The 18,663-nt window shown below is 44.3% G+C and overlaps 1 protein-coding gene across 1 annotated transcript in view; it reads left to right on the top strand.

Moving 5' to 3' along the window:
• Positions 1 to 18,663, top strand: part of LOC126981509 (aminopeptidase N-like) — a 31,200-nt gene that overhangs the window by 7,744 nt on the left and 4,793 nt on the right. Inside the window, exons 2-9 of the mRNA XM_050832615.1 lie at positions 8,337 to 9,062; positions 9,164 to 9,415; positions 10,518 to 10,726; positions 11,159 to 11,964; positions 12,484 to 12,565; positions 12,786 to 12,969; positions 16,587 to 16,923; positions 17,610 to 17,752. Of these exons, the coding sequence (XP_050688572.1) occupies positions 8,742 to 9,062; positions 9,164 to 9,415; positions 10,518 to 10,726; positions 11,159 to 11,964; positions 12,484 to 12,565; positions 12,786 to 12,969; positions 16,587 to 16,923; positions 17,610 to 17,752 (2,334 nt within the window). The 5' untranslated portion in view covers positions 8,337 to 8,741. The remainder of the gene's footprint in view (positions 1 to 8,336; positions 9,063 to 9,163; positions 9,416 to 10,517; positions 10,727 to 11,158; positions 11,965 to 12,483; positions 12,566 to 12,785; positions 12,970 to 16,586; positions 16,924 to 17,609; positions 17,753 to 18,663) is intronic.

Raw genomic sequence — 18,663 nt, 5'->3', positions numbered from 1 at the left:
CACTCATTCCTCTCCACTTTACGATCTTTGCCCTCCACCCGCCAATCCACCGCAGGGTCAAGGGACAATGCCACAGAGATGAGCACCAAGGCCACGCGTAGCTATAATGCATGCCTCTAACTTTTACTTACACTGATCCACCTTGTCCTGATTTCCCTCACATTGACCCGCTCCACACATACCACATCATCCACCTGCCCACCAACCACCAGCTATTTTCCGCCTTTCACTTATATCAACTTTCTATTCTAACGTTCTCTTCCATCTATTGATTCTAACGTTCTCTTCCATCTGTTGATTCTAACGTTCTCTTCCATCTATTGCATCTTTCTCTATCCCTTGTATTATTTTCTACCTTCTAGTACTCCCCTCTTTTCTGTATTACGTCCTTTACTCTATTCGATCATTTCATTATTTATTTACTTTATTTTACGTAGTTTATTACACAGTTTTATAAGCATAGTATATCCTTTACCTCCCCGAATCACGAACCACTGACCGTTTTCTATGTTACACCACCTCCCATGCTCTCTAACTCTGCACCCATGAAGCCTATACTATACTAAACTTATCCCCCCCCTATGGCCGCTGGTAGCCCCTCTCTCACACACATACACGCAATCATCCACGTCTAAATCTAGCTATTCATTCACGCGGGTTTCCTTGTTCCTTCGTGCGAGTAAGCGTTCCGTTCGTTTCCGCTAGGTGGGAGTGATGGTTGGATGCGTAAAGAAGTGTATGGAAGAGTGGACGAGGCTGTGTGTGTGTGTGTGTGTGTGTGTGTGCAGAAAATAAGGAGTTTCCTCTGCAGCCGTTTCCGCCGATACACACACACACACACACACACACAAACACACAGCCTTGAGGACTCTGTGTAAGAGGAATTCCACGAGTATACACAAATTATTTCACATCCCGGAAAGCCAAGCAATCTTTTTTTTCCTTTGCCCTTCTCGTCTCTCCCACAATTACGCGACGGAAGAAGATGATCAAGAAGAAAAAGAAGAAAAGAAAGAAGAAAAAAGAAGAAGAAGTAGAAGAAAAAGTAGAAGAAAAAGAAGAAAAAGAAGAAAAGAAAGAAGTGAAAAGGCGAAAATGAAAAAAAGAAAAAAAAAACGAAGAGAAAAAAAAAGAAATGCGATGTCATATACCAAAAAAAAATAATATCACCCCATGACACGGAAAAGATTCGTAAAAAGCAGAAGGTTAGAGGGCGCTAAGCTCCAACAATAAAACTCATATCTTTCGCTGGCAAACTTTCTGACAGCCTTCCTTCTTTTGTCTGTACTTCCTCCTGCCTACGACTTGAACAACAGGAGGGGAGTATCAAGGCACCTCTTCAACCGTTCATGAATTATCTAGGCTATTTGAATCTTCCATGTTTTGCTTTTGAGGACGAAGACTATTGTGGACTTCTTGTATTGTATGGCCCTTGAACTGCCTCCTTTACTGAAAAAAAATTATGTATCTAGCCTACTTGTGTGTAATTTATTGGTTGTTTAAAATCCCCCCTTCCTTTCCAGCCGTTTTCCCATCCCTCTCCATCATCCATAACCCTCCATCCTTTTAAAACACGGCATCATCAGGAAGAAAAACACTGTCTCTATCTATTTCTCTATATATCTATCTATCTATTCATCTATCAGTTTATGTGTGTATTTTTATATGTGTGTGTATCTGTATCTTTTTGTGTGTCTGTGTGTGTGTTGGGAGGTCAAGTGAAAGTGTCGAAACTATATCAACTTAATGTTAAATCAAAGTGGAAGTAATAGGCTTCTTTAATCGATATTTGTAGATACGTTGATATGTTAAAAAAGGGGAGTTGTATCAGGGTTTTACAAGTGATTTATATAGCCATTGTAGGATAATATATGGGGGATTAAACCAAGCTATTACTTATGATTTTGATGAAAGTGCCAACGTTAGAAAATGATAAATAGCAGAATGAAGAATGGCATGATGGACTCTGCTATTTAAGGTTCATATATGTGGCCACGGTTGAGTGATAAATGAGATATAATTAACTTGGCTATTTCCATTGATTTATATTGCCATGCTAGAGTGAACCAAACCTATTAATAATGATGTATGGCTGAATGAGAAACGGTAGAATAATTGAGGCTATCGTGATTATGGAGTTACGGTTGAGTGCTTATAGATGGCGCTTGTAATAGTACCTTAGGGGGAAATGCAGACGAGGGAAGGAAGCCACATGTCACAGAGTTTACCAGCGAAAGAGATGAAACTTTAAGTGGAGGTGGTGGTGGTGGAGGTAGTGATGGGGTGGTGGAAGTGGTGGTGATGGTGGTGGAGACGAATGTAGCAAGCTCTGCGCTCACATCCACCTTACACCTTCCACCACCAGACAACCCAGAACTCACATGACGAAAGAGAGGAACGTCTGATTGTGGCGTCTGGGTTCCCACACACTACATAATATAGAAGGTAATTTGCTTAACAATGCGAGGAATAGCGGAAGAACGTCGCGTGAGGAGGTGGATGACGGTATAAGCCAACAAAGGAGCAATTAGAAGAGACTGCAGGCGGTGAGTAGGTGTGTTTTTCCCCGTCTCCCACACAATCCCATGGTGACGCGCCGCCGTGAGACACAAGCGCCTATTGTCAGCCTCCCCCCCCACACCCCACCCCCCGGACGTCACCTGCACCTTGATTTACCTGTGATCCCTGCCCTTGACCCCTGCGTTCCTACCCTGCACTACCACCACTAATAATAATAATAATAATAATAATAATAATAATAATAATAATAATAATAATAATAATAATAATGTATAAGGAATCATATATAATTTTTCGGAGTAAAGACATAAAGGGTAAATGTGTGGTTTTGTCAGGTTAGGTTAAGTTCAGGGTATCTTCAAGCACATGATAGCCAGCAACTTAGGATATAAGTCAACAAAGAAAGCCCACACTTTGTTGTATAGAAAATACTACTACTACTACTACTACTACTACTACTACTACTACTACTACTGCTTTAACACTCTGTCTCTATCTATTTCTCTATATATCTATCTATCTATTCATCTATCAGTTTATGTGTGTATTTTTATATATGTGTGTATCTGTATCTTTTTGTGTGTGTGTGTGTGTGTGTGTGTGTGTGTGTGTGTGTGTGTGTGTGTGTGTGTGTTGGGAGGTCAGGTGAAAGTGCATACACATTATCACCATGTCAAGGCATAAACGATGACCCTTAAGTTAGGCGTTACTGGTGACCCGCCAAGTTATGAGGCAACGTGAGCTATACCTGTCTACCCTTTGCTTCGCCTAGTAACCCAGTAACTACATTTGCCAGAGGTCGGTGCGGACTGGACAAACGGTGGAGGTCCCATGGGCGGTGGCGATGTGGAGGGGAGGGGGCGGCCTTACAATGTTAAAAAAAAAATGTGGAAGGGGAGCGGATGTGGACTTGCAGTGAAAAAAATGTGGGTGGGGGGGGTGGATGTGGACTTGCAGTGGAAAAAATGTGGGTGGAGGGTAGATGTGGGCTTGTAGTGGAAAAAAATGTGAAGGAGGAGCGGATGTGGGCTTGAAGATGAATAAAATGTGGAGGGGGAGTGAATGTGGGCTTGAAGCGGAAAAAATGTGGAATGGGGAGCGGGAGGGACCTTGCAATGAAAAATAGGTGTGGATAGGTGCATGGCGGAAGCGCATTCGACTTTGAAAATACCTGCAGATGGAAGTGTACTGTAGTTTTAGTGGGTGGAGAGCCGGTGCGGATCTTCAGGTGGGTTGAGGTGTGTCGTTATACAAGGGGGCAGCCTCTATCACGGGGTCACAGCGGCGCGGGTGGAAGGAGGGTCGGTGCAAGGGTCAGTAGCGGTAACACGAGAGGCGAGGTAAGGACAGGTGTGATGGGCGAGCTTGAGAGGATTGAGGTCAGGGAAATTTTACGTGGGGAGGATTTACTGACAGGATTGGTTTCTTTGATAACGTTTTGTGGGTACGGGGCAAGAAAAAGAACAAGAACAAGAAAAATAATAAGTAAAATCGAGAAAAAATAAGAACAAGGAGAAAAAGAGCAAGGAGAAAAAGTAGGACGTGAAAAAGAACTAGAGGATGAATGAGAAGAAGAACGAAAAGAAGAACGAGAAGAACGGAGAACGAAGAACGGAGAACGGAGAACGGAGAACGAAGAACGAAGAACGAAAAACGAAGAAAGGAGAGCGAGAACGAAGAACAGAGAACGAAGAACGAGAAGAACGGAGAACAAAGAACGGAGAACATAGAACGAAAAAACGAAGAACGAGAACAAGAACAAGACAACGTTTAGCACCCAAGCAGAACCCGATAACCGGTGACTTGTTTGATGCACTCCCAGCGCCTTGTGAAAGAGAGGGGGGGGGGGGGGGGAGGCGGTGACGGGGGAACGAACGCACGTAGCTTACATATTTGGCAAGCGAACGAACGTAAGACCCATTAAATGCTGTTCTTTCTAGTTTGCTTTCATTTTTACTTTCTTCGTTGTCGCTACTACTGTCTTTGTAATTGTTGTTGATGTTGTAGTCGTTTGTGGAGGATTTGAAGACTGAAACTAATGATAAAACAGACGTCCACGCATGCAAGATCCCTTCCTTTTCAGTTCCTATTCTTATGGTTTTCGTGTTCTCTTTTGTGTGTGTGTGTGTGTGTGTGTGTGTGTGTGTGTGTGTGTGTGTGTGTGTGTGTGTGTGTGTGTTTTCAGGAAGGGGAAAAGAAACTCGAGGGCGGAATAGAAAGAGATATGAAAAAAGGTTTGCTGTGACACTGACCCACGATGACTGACAGCACACACAAAAAAAGATAATAATAATAATAATAAAAGTGCATGGACTCTTTGCACCTTATACGTCGAAGCCTTGACTGAAAATAATGTAAATCCCTTTCACCAGACCCCTGAGGCGGAGTATGTTTGTCTTTTGTCTTATACGCGTGAATGAGAACACACACACACACACACACACACACACACACACACACACACACACACACACACACAAGATTGCCTGCAAGACCATAATGACCGCGTTGGATGGTTGCTGCAAAACTGTGACTCGCAAAATTTAGCAGAGGAGTTATTTTAAAGCATCAAGACACCTCAAGAATCTAGTTACTATACAGTAGATCATTCTTTTGTTTATTCTACTAGGCCATTCTTTATATTTCCTTTCTTTATTCTACTTGTTTTTTTTCTCCTTGTACTTTTTCTCCTTGTTCTTTTTTCTCCTTGTACTTTTCCTCCTTGCTCTTTTTCTCCTTGCTCCTACTTTGATCATTCTCCTTTTCTACTTTTCGGGAGCGGCAGGAACAACGTCTATAATTCTTCACATGTATAATTCTCTCCCTCCCTCCTTCCTTCTTACCGTAAAAAGAAACAAAAAATAATGAAAAAATATTTGCCTCCCATATCGTGAAAGAAACAAAAATCAAGTCAAAAAAAACTCACGAGGCACAAACGGAAATAACAGGATGTCGTGTTATAGTTGCAATCACGGACGAGGTGTGGCGGGAGGCACGCACATTGATGGAACAACAGTCATGGGTGAGCGGGAGTGGACAGCGCGAGGGAAAGACAAAACAGTTAAACAACATCGGCAGAAACATTCGGGAGGGGGAAGCAAAAAGTAGCAGAAAACCGAAGCAATCATTTCTATCGGGATGCCGTGGTTCGCTGTATCATTTGGTCTCTAGTTATTTTTTTATTTTTTTTATTTATTTATTTTACGTTTATAGCCTTTGGAGCCGGAGGAGCCTCTCTTGGCGCAGGCAGGTGTTCAGAGTGGCTCCATCTCTCTTGGCTCAGTTTGTCCCCCGGAGCTCATCTTTGATCCTCTATTTAGAGAGGGAAAAGAATGTGGGTAATCTTAAGCCACTCGGCAATGACTGAAAAATAGCCAGTTTGCTTGTATTTGCGGGCGGGAAACGATCCTGCAACTTCCTGGACGCCGCACCAGCACTCTGACCACTCAGCCACCGCCTCTCCAATTAAAACCTTCTTGAACAAAAGCATCCCATGTCTTTAGTCCTTCAGTGCGTGCGAACTGAAAGCATCACGGCCGTTGACTCTGAATACCCCACCCCCCCCTGCCCCTTCCCCCTCTCTTTTAAGACGATAGTATGTGGAAAGAACGATGACCAGAGAAGCATAAGGATTGTGGTGAAGAAGGAAGAGAAAAAGAAGTGAAGGTGATGACAATGGTGATGATGATGAAATTGCACACCATCAAGACATGTTGTATGAGGTGTATGTTTCATCGGCCCTCGCCTCCTGTTTCACAATGCTACGGTCCATGACGCAACACTGGAAATAATTATCCTTACTTATTTACTTTCTCCTCACGGGGACGACAGATTAAAACGGTTGTCACCTGAAGGGGTTAATAGTTTACTCACCTTCATCCTTCTCCTCCTCCTCCTTCTCTTCCTCCTAACCATCATCCTTCTCCTCCTCCTCCTTCTCTTCCTCCTAACCATCATCCTTCTCCTCCTCCTCCTTCTCTTCCTCCTAACCATCATCCTTCTCCTCCTCCTCCTTCTCTTCCTCCTAACCATCATCCTTCTCCTCCTCCTCCTTCTCTTCCTCCTCATCATCATCCTTCTTATTTTTCTGATATTACAGTAAAAGAAGCACCTCAAGGGGAAAATAAAAGCAAAAAGAAAGACCGCTAATCACTGCTCCTATAAAGAAAGTAGAGATGGGTAGCCAACAGAGAGGTCAACTACTACTACTACTACTACTACTACTACTACTACTACAACATTGAATATTAGACAAACTTACACTACCATAACTATTTACATTCCAATATAATCCTTCCACATATCAACTATCTTTGCCTAACAGTCCCAATAAATATCAGCAGCGCAGACTATAACCCTCAACCAGAAAGCCCCGTAATTGCAGATAGGTCAACAGGCTTTCTATTCCCTGACCCTCCGTGTTTCCTTCCTCCTCCTCCTCCTCCCCCTCCATCATCTCTACTTTCGAATTCATGAACAATGCTTGAAGTTTCTCTTGCCTGTCAACCTGTTTTTTTAATGCCTTATTTTATCGTTTGCCTCGAGTTTCATTTTATTCTTTATAGACAGTCATGGTTAGTTTTTGTGTGAATGTGAGGAAGGGGAAAGGGGAAGGAAGAGAGGGGGAGAGGAGGCTGAAGAGAGAGGGAGTGTGAGGGGGAGAGAGGGGTGTGAGGATGAGTGCAGGAGAGGGAGAAAGAGGAGGAGGGAGGGAGGGACTGTGAGGGTGAGTGCAGGAGAGGGAGGAAGAGAAGGAGGGACTGTGGGAGTGTAAGGGGGAGAGGAGCAGGTGGACGGGAGGGAGGGAGAGAGGATAAGGAGTGTAGCAGAGGACGTGACGAGGAGGAAGGCGTCTTGTGAAACTGTAACATTGATATTCCCACTACCAAACAAACAAAATAAAACCTCTGCGGTGGACATGACAGGAAGCAGCTCTCCCTGGTTTGGTTTAGTTTTGTCGGAAGCCGGTAACGTGTTTTTGGTTATTGTTGTTGTGGCAATGTTTCTCTCGTCTGCCCTAGTCATAACTATTTCACTGATATTCCTATTGTCTCTAGCTTGTTGTGTATGTATTGCGTTTCCCATCATTATCATCAAAATCATAATAACCTAATGAATAATGAGAATAAATAAAGAGACGAATAACTGCAAGGTGAAGAATGAATAAAAAGATGAATATTAAGATGAGTAACGGGATAAGAATAAAAACATGAACAACAAGATGAATAACAGGAAAAAAACAACTGACTTTCTTCTCTTACCTGTGCGTTCGTTGTGGGAGGGTGGCAGAGAGAGAGGAGCCTGTTTCCTCTCGGGGGTTCCCTCGGGGTCGCTGGCCTCACCTGGGGAAAGAGAAAGAAAGGTGAGGGTGGAGAGGGAGGGAAACGTGAAGGAGGAAAAGTGGTACAGTGATATTGATATGTTGTGATAGGAAGGTGGGGGGCAACGTTGCCAAATTGTCTTACACTGAACATCGCATTTATCATTTTTAGGCTCCAAGACTGTCGTAACCACACAAATAACGATAGAAAATTAAAGTTGGCGTTAAAACTGGTAAATATTGATGGGTTTCGTTCTTTTTTTATATAGTTATCGGTCAGAAACTACAAAAATCCAATGCGCTGAGTACGATAATTTGACAACGCTGGTGGGGGGTGGAGGGGGATAGGAAGAGGAGGAGGAGGAGGAGGAGAGGAAGGAAAAGGAGGAGGATGACGTTAAATTGGATTGTAGTGTTAATGTGGACTAGATCAAGAAGAAGAAGAAGAAGAAAAAGAATGATAATAATAACTAACTATTTAACTATCCAATTTCAGATGCCCGGCTAAGATAAACAAAGAAGGAAGGAAGGAAGGAAGGAAGAACATCAAACAACAACAACAACAATAACAACAAAATAACGACGAGAAGAGGAATACGAGAACAATAAAAACAACAACAGCGACAAGCAAGAAAGAGGAGGAGGAAGAACAAGAAGAACAACAACAAATAAGAGAAACAAGAGAGCGTTACAGGAAAAGGAAAAGAGATAGAAGAGAGGAGGAAGAACAAAAACAAAGAAGGAAGAGAAAGAAAAAGAAGAAGGGAAGTGAAGGGGAAAAAAAAGAGGACAGAGAGGGAGAAAAAGAGCAAACACAACCACAAACAAAGAAGAGAACGAAAAAATAAGTAAAAAAAGAAGAGGAGGAAGAGGAAGAAGAAGAGGAGTCTGCGTCAATGTGATGCCGGAGAACACCCAGAGCAGACAAGTCCTGACGATGGAGATGACTGATTCCGCTGCATCCGTGTCCTTCGGCAAGAGGAACGGGTGCTTCGTCAAGAGGGGCGTGGCCGCTCTGCTGTTTCTCCTGTTCCTCGGCGCTCTCGTGGCCACCGGAGTGCTCGTCTACTACTTCGCCCCCCACCCCGACCCAGCAGCCGCCCATGACAGGCACGAGATGAGAGGGGATGGAGTGGCCGCCGCTGGTTTTGGTGGCCTTGCAAGAGGAAGCGAAAGAGGAGGAGGAGATGAGAAAGGTGATGGTGGTGGTGAGCCTGAGACGGTGAGTGCTATGCTGGTGTTCTCTTTTGTAGTGTTTGTTGTGCATAACGAAGCAGTGATAAATTTACTACTACTACTACTACTACATTCTTATCCCTGCAGCGTATCAACCTGCGGCCGGAGGGAACCACAGAGCCAGGTGAGACGGGGAAATCTCCAGGTAAGACAAAGGTAAAGGATGTAAGACTGCCGCGCGCCCTCAAGCCCCTTCACTACCTGGTCCGCCTGCAGCCCTTCTTGGGGGGGAACTTCACCATCCTGGGCTACGTGGAGGTGGTGGTGGAGGTGGTGGAGGAGACGTCGGTGTTTACTCTGCACATGAATGACATCATCAGCCGCAACGAGACGGTCAAGGTGCGTGGGTGTTTGTGTGCGTGTGAGTGTTTGGAGGTGCGCATGAGTCGGCGTCAGAACACATTGTAAATATTATGACGGCGGCCCACCATCGTTTTGGTCGGCCGGTAACAAGTGTGAGTCTGAGGAACGATAGCGAGCGATCGTGAGAGAGAGGGAAGGGTAAAAAGGAGGAGAGGAGGAGAAGGGCTGAGTATGAGAGGAAAAGATAAACTGAATACAAAATAGGAAATAATAATCATAGCAAGCGGTTGTGAGAGAAAGGAGGAGGAGGAAAAAGAGAAGGAAGGCGAAGTGAGAGGAAAATATAAACAGGATATTACAGATTAGGAAATAACGATAGCAAGCGATTGGGATAGAAATGAGACAAAAAAATAGAAAATAACCATAGCAAGCGGTTGTGACAGAAAGGAGGAGGAGGAAAAAGAGAAGGAAGGTGAAGTGAGAGGAAAATATATACAGGATATTACAGATTAGGAAATAACGATAGCAAGCGATTGAGATAGAAATGAGACAAAAAAAATAGAGAGGAGGGGGAGGAGGAGGATGACCGAGTATACAGGGGAGGAGAAAAAGATAAAAGGATGATAATTCAGAATAAAAAAAACTAATAACAAACGGTCGTGATAGAAAGGAGAGAAAAGGAGTGGGAGGTGGACTGAAAGGGAAAAAAGAAAAATATAAAACAGGGCAAAACAGATGATGAAAAAGCTAGAATTAACATTAACAGACACTTACCACGCAGAACACGGCACTATAAATCATCGGTACATGGAAGATAAGAACTGCATCGTATGAGCTAAAACTAGACATATAGATGGATAAATGGATAGACAGATAGATAGATCGTTAGAAAAATAGAGGCTTTTGTAGTATTTGTTATTTCTGTTAGTATCGTAAAATAGCGAACGATAATAACATAAAATACATAACATAAAACAGATAAATAGATCAATAGAGATGGAAATAGATACAGATCGATAGATATAGAAGTCAATAGTACAAGTAGTAGAAGCAGTAGCTGTAGTTGTTATTATTGTTGTGAAATGACGTACGACAACAACAACAACAGCAACAACAACTATCATCATCATCCCCTTAGGTGGTGGACGCCGAAGAGAGGGACGGAGAAGGCGTAGGCATCGCGAAACAGACCTACGACAAGGACCGAGAGTTCTACCACGCCCACCTCCGCCGCCCGCTGACCAAGGGAAAGCGATACAAGCTGACCATGGAGTTCCAGGGCTACCTCGGGGACGGTCTGCACGGCTTCTACAGGTCCTCCTACAAAGACGACAACGGGACGGAAAGGTACGGGAAGGGACGTTGTTGAATGACGTGATGACCAAGATCTTCTGAAGCAAAAGATATTGGCAGTTAGATTGCCTCTGTAATGGATCCCAGTTCTTAAAGTTAGATTCCCGAGATCAAGTTCTGCTTTGTTTTGTTATTTCTCTCTGGAGTTTGATCTATTTCCTCTTGGTTGCTTGGAAGTTATGAGTGTTCGTGAGTTGGTTGTAGTCTCTCTCTCTCTCTCTCTCCTCTCCTCTCCTCTCCTCTTCTCTTCTCTTCCTCTTCCTCTTCCTCTTCCTCTTCCTCTTCCTCTTCCTCTTCTCTTCTCTTCTCTTCTCTTCTCTTCTCTTCTCTTCTCTTCTCTTCTCTTCTCTTCTCTCTCTCTCTCTCTCTCTCTCTCTCTCTCTCTCTCTCTCTCTCTCTCTCTCTCACGAGCCATTCCCGCGGCAGGTGGTTGGCCGTCACTCAGTTCCAGCCGACGGACGCCCGCCGCGCCTTCCCGTGCTTCGACGAGCCCGACATGAAGGCCACGTTCGAGGTGTTCCTGGCGCGCGAGCAGACCAAGAGGGCCATCTCCAACATGCCCAAGATCAAGACCACTCCCGACCAGCATCAGGAGGGCTGGGTGTGGGACCAATTCAACACCACCGTCCCCATGCCTACCTACCTCGTGGCCTTCGCCGTGATGGACTTCGAGTCAAAGGAGGTCACTATGGACAACGGCGTGGACTTCCGGGTATGGGCGCGCGAGGCCGCCATCCAGCAGGCCAACTACTCTATAGAAGTCGGTCCTGCCACCCTCGCGTTCTTCGAGGAGTATTTTAGCATCCCGTACCCTCTCCCGAAGCAGGACATGATCGCCCTTCCTGATTTCTCGGCGGGCGCCATGGAGAACTGGGGCCTCATCACCTACCGGGAGACGGCGATGCTCTACGACCCGATGGTGTCCTCCGTGCACAACAAGCAGCGCGTGGCGACGGTGGTTGTGCACGAGCTGGCGCATCAGTGGTTCGGCAACTTGGTCACGCCGGTGTGGTGGACGGACCTGTGGCTCAACGAGGGCTTCGCTTCCTTCATGGAGTTCGTCGGCACCAACCATGTGGAGCCGGAGTGGCAGATGATGGAGCAGTTCCTCGAGACGGACCTGCAGAGTGTCTTCAAGCTTGACTGCCTCGAGTCCTCACACCCCATCAGCATCCCCGTCGGCCACCCAGACGAGATCAACGAGATATTCGACCGCATCTCCTACGCCAAAGGTGTGTGTGTGTGTGTGTGTGTGTGTAACAGAGAGAGAGAGAGAGAGAGAGAGAGAGAGAGAGAGAGAGAGAGAGAGAGATGGCAACGGGTAGGGCAGGGGTGACGGAGGAGGGAAGAAGGGGAAGACAGGATCGAGAGGGTGGGTATACACGTCACAGCAACGTCACGCTTCCCCTGTTCGAATGTCTCGATGGCCATGCCAGGCTTCGCCAATAAAGTCAGGAGTAAGCCCCTTAATCATTCACATTTTGCAAAGCACTATATTGCCAACTATTAGGGCAGGGTGTCAAAAATGCTGTACCAAAATACCACACCGCTCAAGCTGTTTCTTTAAAAGATATTTGTGAAAAACGATGGGTCAAGGACCCTGAAACGCATAGTAGTTAACTTCACGCCACCTCCTGCTAAGGCTCTTTGCAAATATCAGTAAACCAAGAATCGGAACAACCCATCAAGTGTTCTATAGAAGACAATAATTTTAGGGGTTTTCTATCTATAATATTTTATCCCATCTTCAGGAGCATCAATAATCCGCATGATGAACTTCTTCCTGACGGAGGCAACCTTCCGCAAGGGACTCACAAACTACCTAACGGACAGGTAAGAACAGCACAAGCCGAAACTATTGAGAAGTTACACGCTAAAGTTTGGTCAGAATACACTGACTGAAAGTGTATTAATTTCATTGGCTATTACACGATCTTATTTCTAATATGTTTCCAAGAAGACTTCGATTACACACTTAGTTCGTCTCTTCCATTAGACTGGTTAAAAGTTCATAAATTCCTAAACTCTGACATCCGATCCCTTCCCTTTCTAGAGCCTATGCCAACGCCGAACAGGATGATCTGTGGGACTTCCTGACAAAGGCCGCTCATGAGGACGGGACGCTGCCTCGGGACATGACGGTCAAGACCATCATGGACACCTGGACCCTTCAGATGGGCTACCCGGTGGTCAAGGTGACGAGGAGCGATGATGGAACCTCCGCCACAATCACCCAGGTAAAAAGGACTGACTGATTGGCTGGCTGACTGATTGAATGACTTGACTGATTGAATGACTTGACTGATTGAATGACTGACTGATTGAATGACTGACTGACTGATTGACTGACTGACTGATGGCGGGAGTGGTTGTTTGGGGGAATAACTTCCTGACTAGTTCTTGAGAGAGAGAGAGAGAGAGAGAGAGAGAGAGAGAGAGAGAGAGAGAGAGAGAGAGAGAGAGAGAGAGAGAGAGAGAGAGAGAGAGAGAGAGAGAGAGAGAGAAGAGTGGGGGGGAGGAGTGAGTGAGCCATCCAGTGCTAGAGAGACGAGTTCATCAGAAAATTAGTTAGTCAGTCAGTAAGTAAAGTCAGTTAGTCAATGTGTGAGTGATTGAATAAATGATTGGATGGCAAGACGGCAAAGCAGGATCTAAAATATATATAGAGAGAGATGTTGCTAAGACCAAACAGGTTAACTGAACGAGTGAGTGACCGACTAACCCATTGATTTAGCGACTGCTGGGTTGATACCATAGAAAACCAAGCTTATAGCGAACTACTAAGGATTTCAGAGGCTGTGCGGCCTCGTTTTTTGGGAATAATATCGTAACGAACAATCGTATCGGTACGAGATTTTGCGACAGTGTATTTCACACACTGCCTTAATTTTGAAGGGTATCGCCAACCGCCACAAGTAGAGAATAAAGGCACTTGTCCCTATACCAAGAGGGTAAAGTCATCAGTGTCAGGCAAAGATACGAACACAACTACCAGAGGCTCCGCCCACCTTGTTCCTCTTCCCTCCATCTCCCGCCTCCTCCCTTCTCCCTCAATCTCTCTCTCTCTCTCTCTCTCTCTCTCTCTCTCTCTCTCTCTCTCTCTCTCTCTGGAAGATACATACATACTCGAGAATGATTTTTTTTTTTCAATTAAGGCATGCTTGATGTGATACTGGGACTTTAATTTTGAGCATAGTGATACACATCTGGGCCGTGGACGTAATGACATGTGAGAGTAGGGTGAGGTGGTAAATGATGACTACCATGATTGATGGTAGAACGATTGCTCGCTTGTATTTGTTTCTCTCGTTTGTTTTTTGTTGTTATACCTTCGCAATTCTTCCCGTTACCATACTTTCAGCTCTTCCCTGACAATAAAATTAATAGCACCACTATAATTTGGCGATAAGAGCACCATTACTTTTATCAGTAGGTACATGCTATACAATAGCCCTACGAAAACGTACACCATAAACCACCAAACCACTACGCTACCAATAGTTACGGAGGTAATTAGGCTATGTAAGTAACACGTTACCCTACTCTCAACTTTATTTAAAGGATGCCTATCAGTATTAGAAAGAGTATATAACGCCACTACAATTAATGCATGCCTTTCATTCATTATAGTTACGAAGCTACATGAGAGAGAGAGAGAGAGAGAGAGAGAGAGAGAGAGAGAGAGAGATTGAGGGAGAAGGGAGGAGGCGGGAGATGGAGGGAAGAGGAACAAGGTGGGCGGAGCCTCTGGTAGTTGTGTTCGTATCTTTGCCTGACACTGATGACTTTACCCTCTTGGTATAGGGACAAGTGCCTTTATTCTCTACTTGTGGCGGTTGGCGATACCCTTCAAAATTAAGGCAGTGTGTGAAATACACTGTCGCAAAATCTCGTACCGATACGATTGTTCGTTACGATATTATTCCCAAAAAACGAGGCCGCACAGCCTCTGAAATCCTTAGTACATAGCCTTTACAATTACCCAAACACACTTAACTTCTGTATATTAGGCTACCTCATTTACTGACCTCTCTTTCGGCCACCTCTTTTGATTTTTGTTTTGTTTTTTTGTAGGAGCAGCGAGTAGCGGGCTTTTTTTTATTATTGTTTCCTTTTTTGTGCCCTTAAGCTGTCTCCTTTGTTGTGAAAAATAAAAAGATAAAATAAATAAAAACCTCGCCATACAAGTAAACACTCATCCATGGTGTGCAAAGTAATACAGTATCAACATGTCCGAACCGCACCACGAAGCACACGTAAGCGAATCCACAAACACAAAACTACTGCACACCACTTCCTAACCTCATCATGAAAGCAGACACTCCCCTAATATGTTGTGCAAAATAATATAGTACGCAACACTTCAAAACCGCACCATGAATAACACATGCGAATCCACAACAAACATTACTCATTGTACCGTAGCGTTTTCTGCTGTATATAGTGGGGGGCCCCTGACTCGCCTCTCCTGTTACCACAGTACAAAAACTACCACGCAACACTTCCACTACAAACACTAATCGTTATAACTGAAGGGATTTCTGCTCGAGAGGGATCCCTGTCTCATATTTCTTCACCGCAACACACAACAATGCAACACTTCCTAACCACACCACGCAAGAACACGGCGATCCACATTCCACAACAAACACTAATCGTTAAAACTGAAGGGATTTCTGCTCGAGAGGGATCCCTGTCTCATATTTCTTATCACCGCAACACACAACTCAGCCGTGCAACACTTCCTAACCACACTACGCAAGCACACGCCGATCCACATTCCACAACAAACACTAATCGTTATAACAGGAGGGATTTCTGCTCGAGAGGGATCCCTGTCTCATATTTTTTATCAGCGCATGCAACACACAACTCAACAATGCAACACTTCCTAACCACACTACGCAAGCACACGCCGATCCACATTCCACAACAAACACTAATCGTTATAACTGGAGGGATTTCTGCTCGAGAGGGATCCCTGTCTCATATTTTTTATCAGCGCATGCAACACACAACTCAACAATGCAACACTTCCTAACCACACCACGCAAGCACACGCCGATCCACATTCCACAACAAACACTAATCGTTATAACTGAAGGGATTTCTGCTCGAGAGGGATCCCTGTCTCATATTTTTTATCAACGCATGCAACACACAACTCAACAATGCAACACTTCCTAACCACACCACGCAAGCACACGTCGATCCACATTCCACAACAAACACTAATCGTTATAACTGGAGGGATTTCTGTTCGAGAGGGATCCCTGTCTCATATTTCTTCACCGCAACACACAACTCAACAATGCAACACTTCCAAACCACACCACGCAAGCACACGTCGATCCACATTCCACAACAAACACTATATAGTCGTTTTAACAGGAGGGATTTCTGCTCGAGAGGGATCCCTGTTTCGCCTTTCCTATCACCGCAACACACAACACACCCACGCAACACTTCCACAACAAACAGTAATCGTTTTAACAGGAGGGATTTCTGCTCGAGAGGGATCCCTGTTTCCCCTTTCCTATCACCGCAACATACAACACACCCACGCAACACTTCCACAACAAACAGTAATCGTTTTAACAGGAGGTATTTCTGCTGGAAAGGGATCCCTGTCTCGTATTTCTTCACCGCAACACACAATTCAACCATGCAACACTTCCTAACCACACCACTCAAACACACGCCGATCAAAACCAGCACTGATCATTGGACGCCCCGTTTTCTGATGCGTGAAGAACCACGAGTCACTCATCCATAATATAACTGCTACTCATCCTTCACTAACATCGCCAAACTATCACGGGCGCGTGCATAACATCTACCGATCATTCTGCAGGAGCGTTTTCTACTGGTGAAGGACCCGAACTCAACAGACACTCATGACTACAAGTGGTGGGTTCCTCTCACCTACACGAGTATGTCGGCGCGGGACTTCAACCAGACGTCCCCCTCCAAGTGGCTCTCCCCTACCGAATCCTCCCTCAGGCTGCGCTCCCTGCCGGACAACGGGGAGTGGGTCATCTTCAACCTGCAGGAGACGGGCTACTTCAGGGTCAACTACGACGAGAGGAACTGGAAGCTTCTGATCCGCCAGCTGAAGGAAGATCACACACTCATCCATGTGAACAACCGCGCGCAGTTAGTTGATGACGCTCTCAACCTTGCGCGCGCAGGTAATGGCCATGTTTCCAGTCAACATACTTATTTCAAATTCTGTCTGTACGGATAAAATAGGCCCTAAATTCAGCTTTTATTTATTTTCTCTTGTTTGTTGTTAGCCATTTGTTAAAACTTGTAGTATTTGTCTTTTCCCTTTCTTTGTTTCTTTTGAGGTCGTACATTTGTATTTTCCCTTTTTCTTTAAACTCTTTAAACTCTTTTCTTTCCATTTATTTTTAATTTTAATTTTTGGTTCATTTTTTCTATTGTTCAGACTCATATTCTTGTTTCCTTTGATGCACTTCATGATTATCAAAAATAAAAATAATAATAATAATAATAATAATAATAATAATAATAATAATAATAATAATAATAATAATAATAATAACAACAACTATTTGAAGGGAAATGTGCATAGGATGAAAGAACAGCAGAGTAAAAGGGACAGAAAAAAGGAGACAAGAATATTAGGAAAAAGTAAAGAAAAGAAAGACTGAAAATAGATAGATAGATAAGATGGATAAATATAGATATATAGATAGACAAACAGGTTGATAGTATTGTGTAGTAGTAATAGTAGTAGTAGTAGCAGTAGCAGTAGCAGTAGTAGTAGTAGCAGTAGTAGTAGTAGTAGTAGTAGTAGTAGTAGTAGTAGCAATTATAATGGAAACATCACGTAACTCGAACACTTTTACAGACCAGCTCTCGTACTCCTTGGCCCTGGACGTGAATACCTACCTGACGAAGGAGAGCTCGTACACGCCCTGGGCAGCCTACCTCAACAACATGGACTTCATCGACAAAATGCTTTCACGCACCGGGGACTACGGAGCGCTCGAGGTGTGTAGGGAGCAGAATAAAGGTTGCAACAAAAGGAGGGAGAAATAGAGGGTAGGAAGGAGACAGTATTTCGCTTCTCACATTATCTATTTCTAAGGTCAAAGAGGGGATCAGTCGTGTTCTAATGAGTGTTTCTACAGGTTCATGGTACAGAGGAAGGGTCAGACTACCACCAGGGTCATAAAACTACCCCTGAAAATGCCCACAACTCTTACGAAAGCCTTGTCAAATACATGTTCTTGGGCGACGAAGTGTCTTATATGACCGTTTTTTAATATGTGGATGAGATACTCTGAAGATGATGATATAGGGAACGAGAAGACCAGAAGGGTGAGAAAGTAGTAGAATAAAGATGCAGCGAAGAGGAGAAGCAATATAGGACGAAGGGAAGGTTAGAATAGGTGATGACGGAGCCCTGAAGGTAACTACATAGAAGGTTTCAGTGGAGGGAGGAGGAGGAGGAGGATAAAATTAATGTTGAAAAGGGGGATAAGGTAAAAATAATACCTAGTTTTTGTGATGAAGAAGGAAATAAAAAAGACGATTACGGAGCCCATAAGGTGAGTCAGAAGCAGAATAAAAGTAACAACATAGGAGGGAAGGACTGAAGGAGGGTAAAAAATGGGGGATGGAAAAGATAAGGTGTCCAACTTCTGTGATGAAGGATAAAATAGGGTAAAGATCGCTAGCGGCGTTTCTAGCAGTTTGCGATGCACATAAATGGGGTTCAAAATGCGTAGAATAATGAGAACTAACCCATGGGAGGTGTGAGAAGTACCGCTGTGAGACTGTGAAGAAAGTAGAATAATACCTAAAATAGAAAGAAGGATAAAAGGATGGTTAAAATAGAGGATTACCAAGCCCTCAAGATCGGTCATAAAGGTTTCAGAAAAGGCGGGAAGTATTAGAGG

This window comes from Eriocheir sinensis, chromosome 48, assembly GCF_024679095.1.
Source record: "Eriocheir sinensis breed Jianghai 21 chromosome 48, ASM2467909v1, whole genome shotgun sequence".
Taxonomy (NCBI): Eukaryota; Metazoa; Arthropoda; class Malacostraca; order Decapoda; family Varunidae; genus Eriocheir; species Eriocheir sinensis.
The sequence above is the reverse complement of the archived record's forward strand: the minus strand, read 5'-3'. Positions and strand labels throughout refer to the sequence as shown.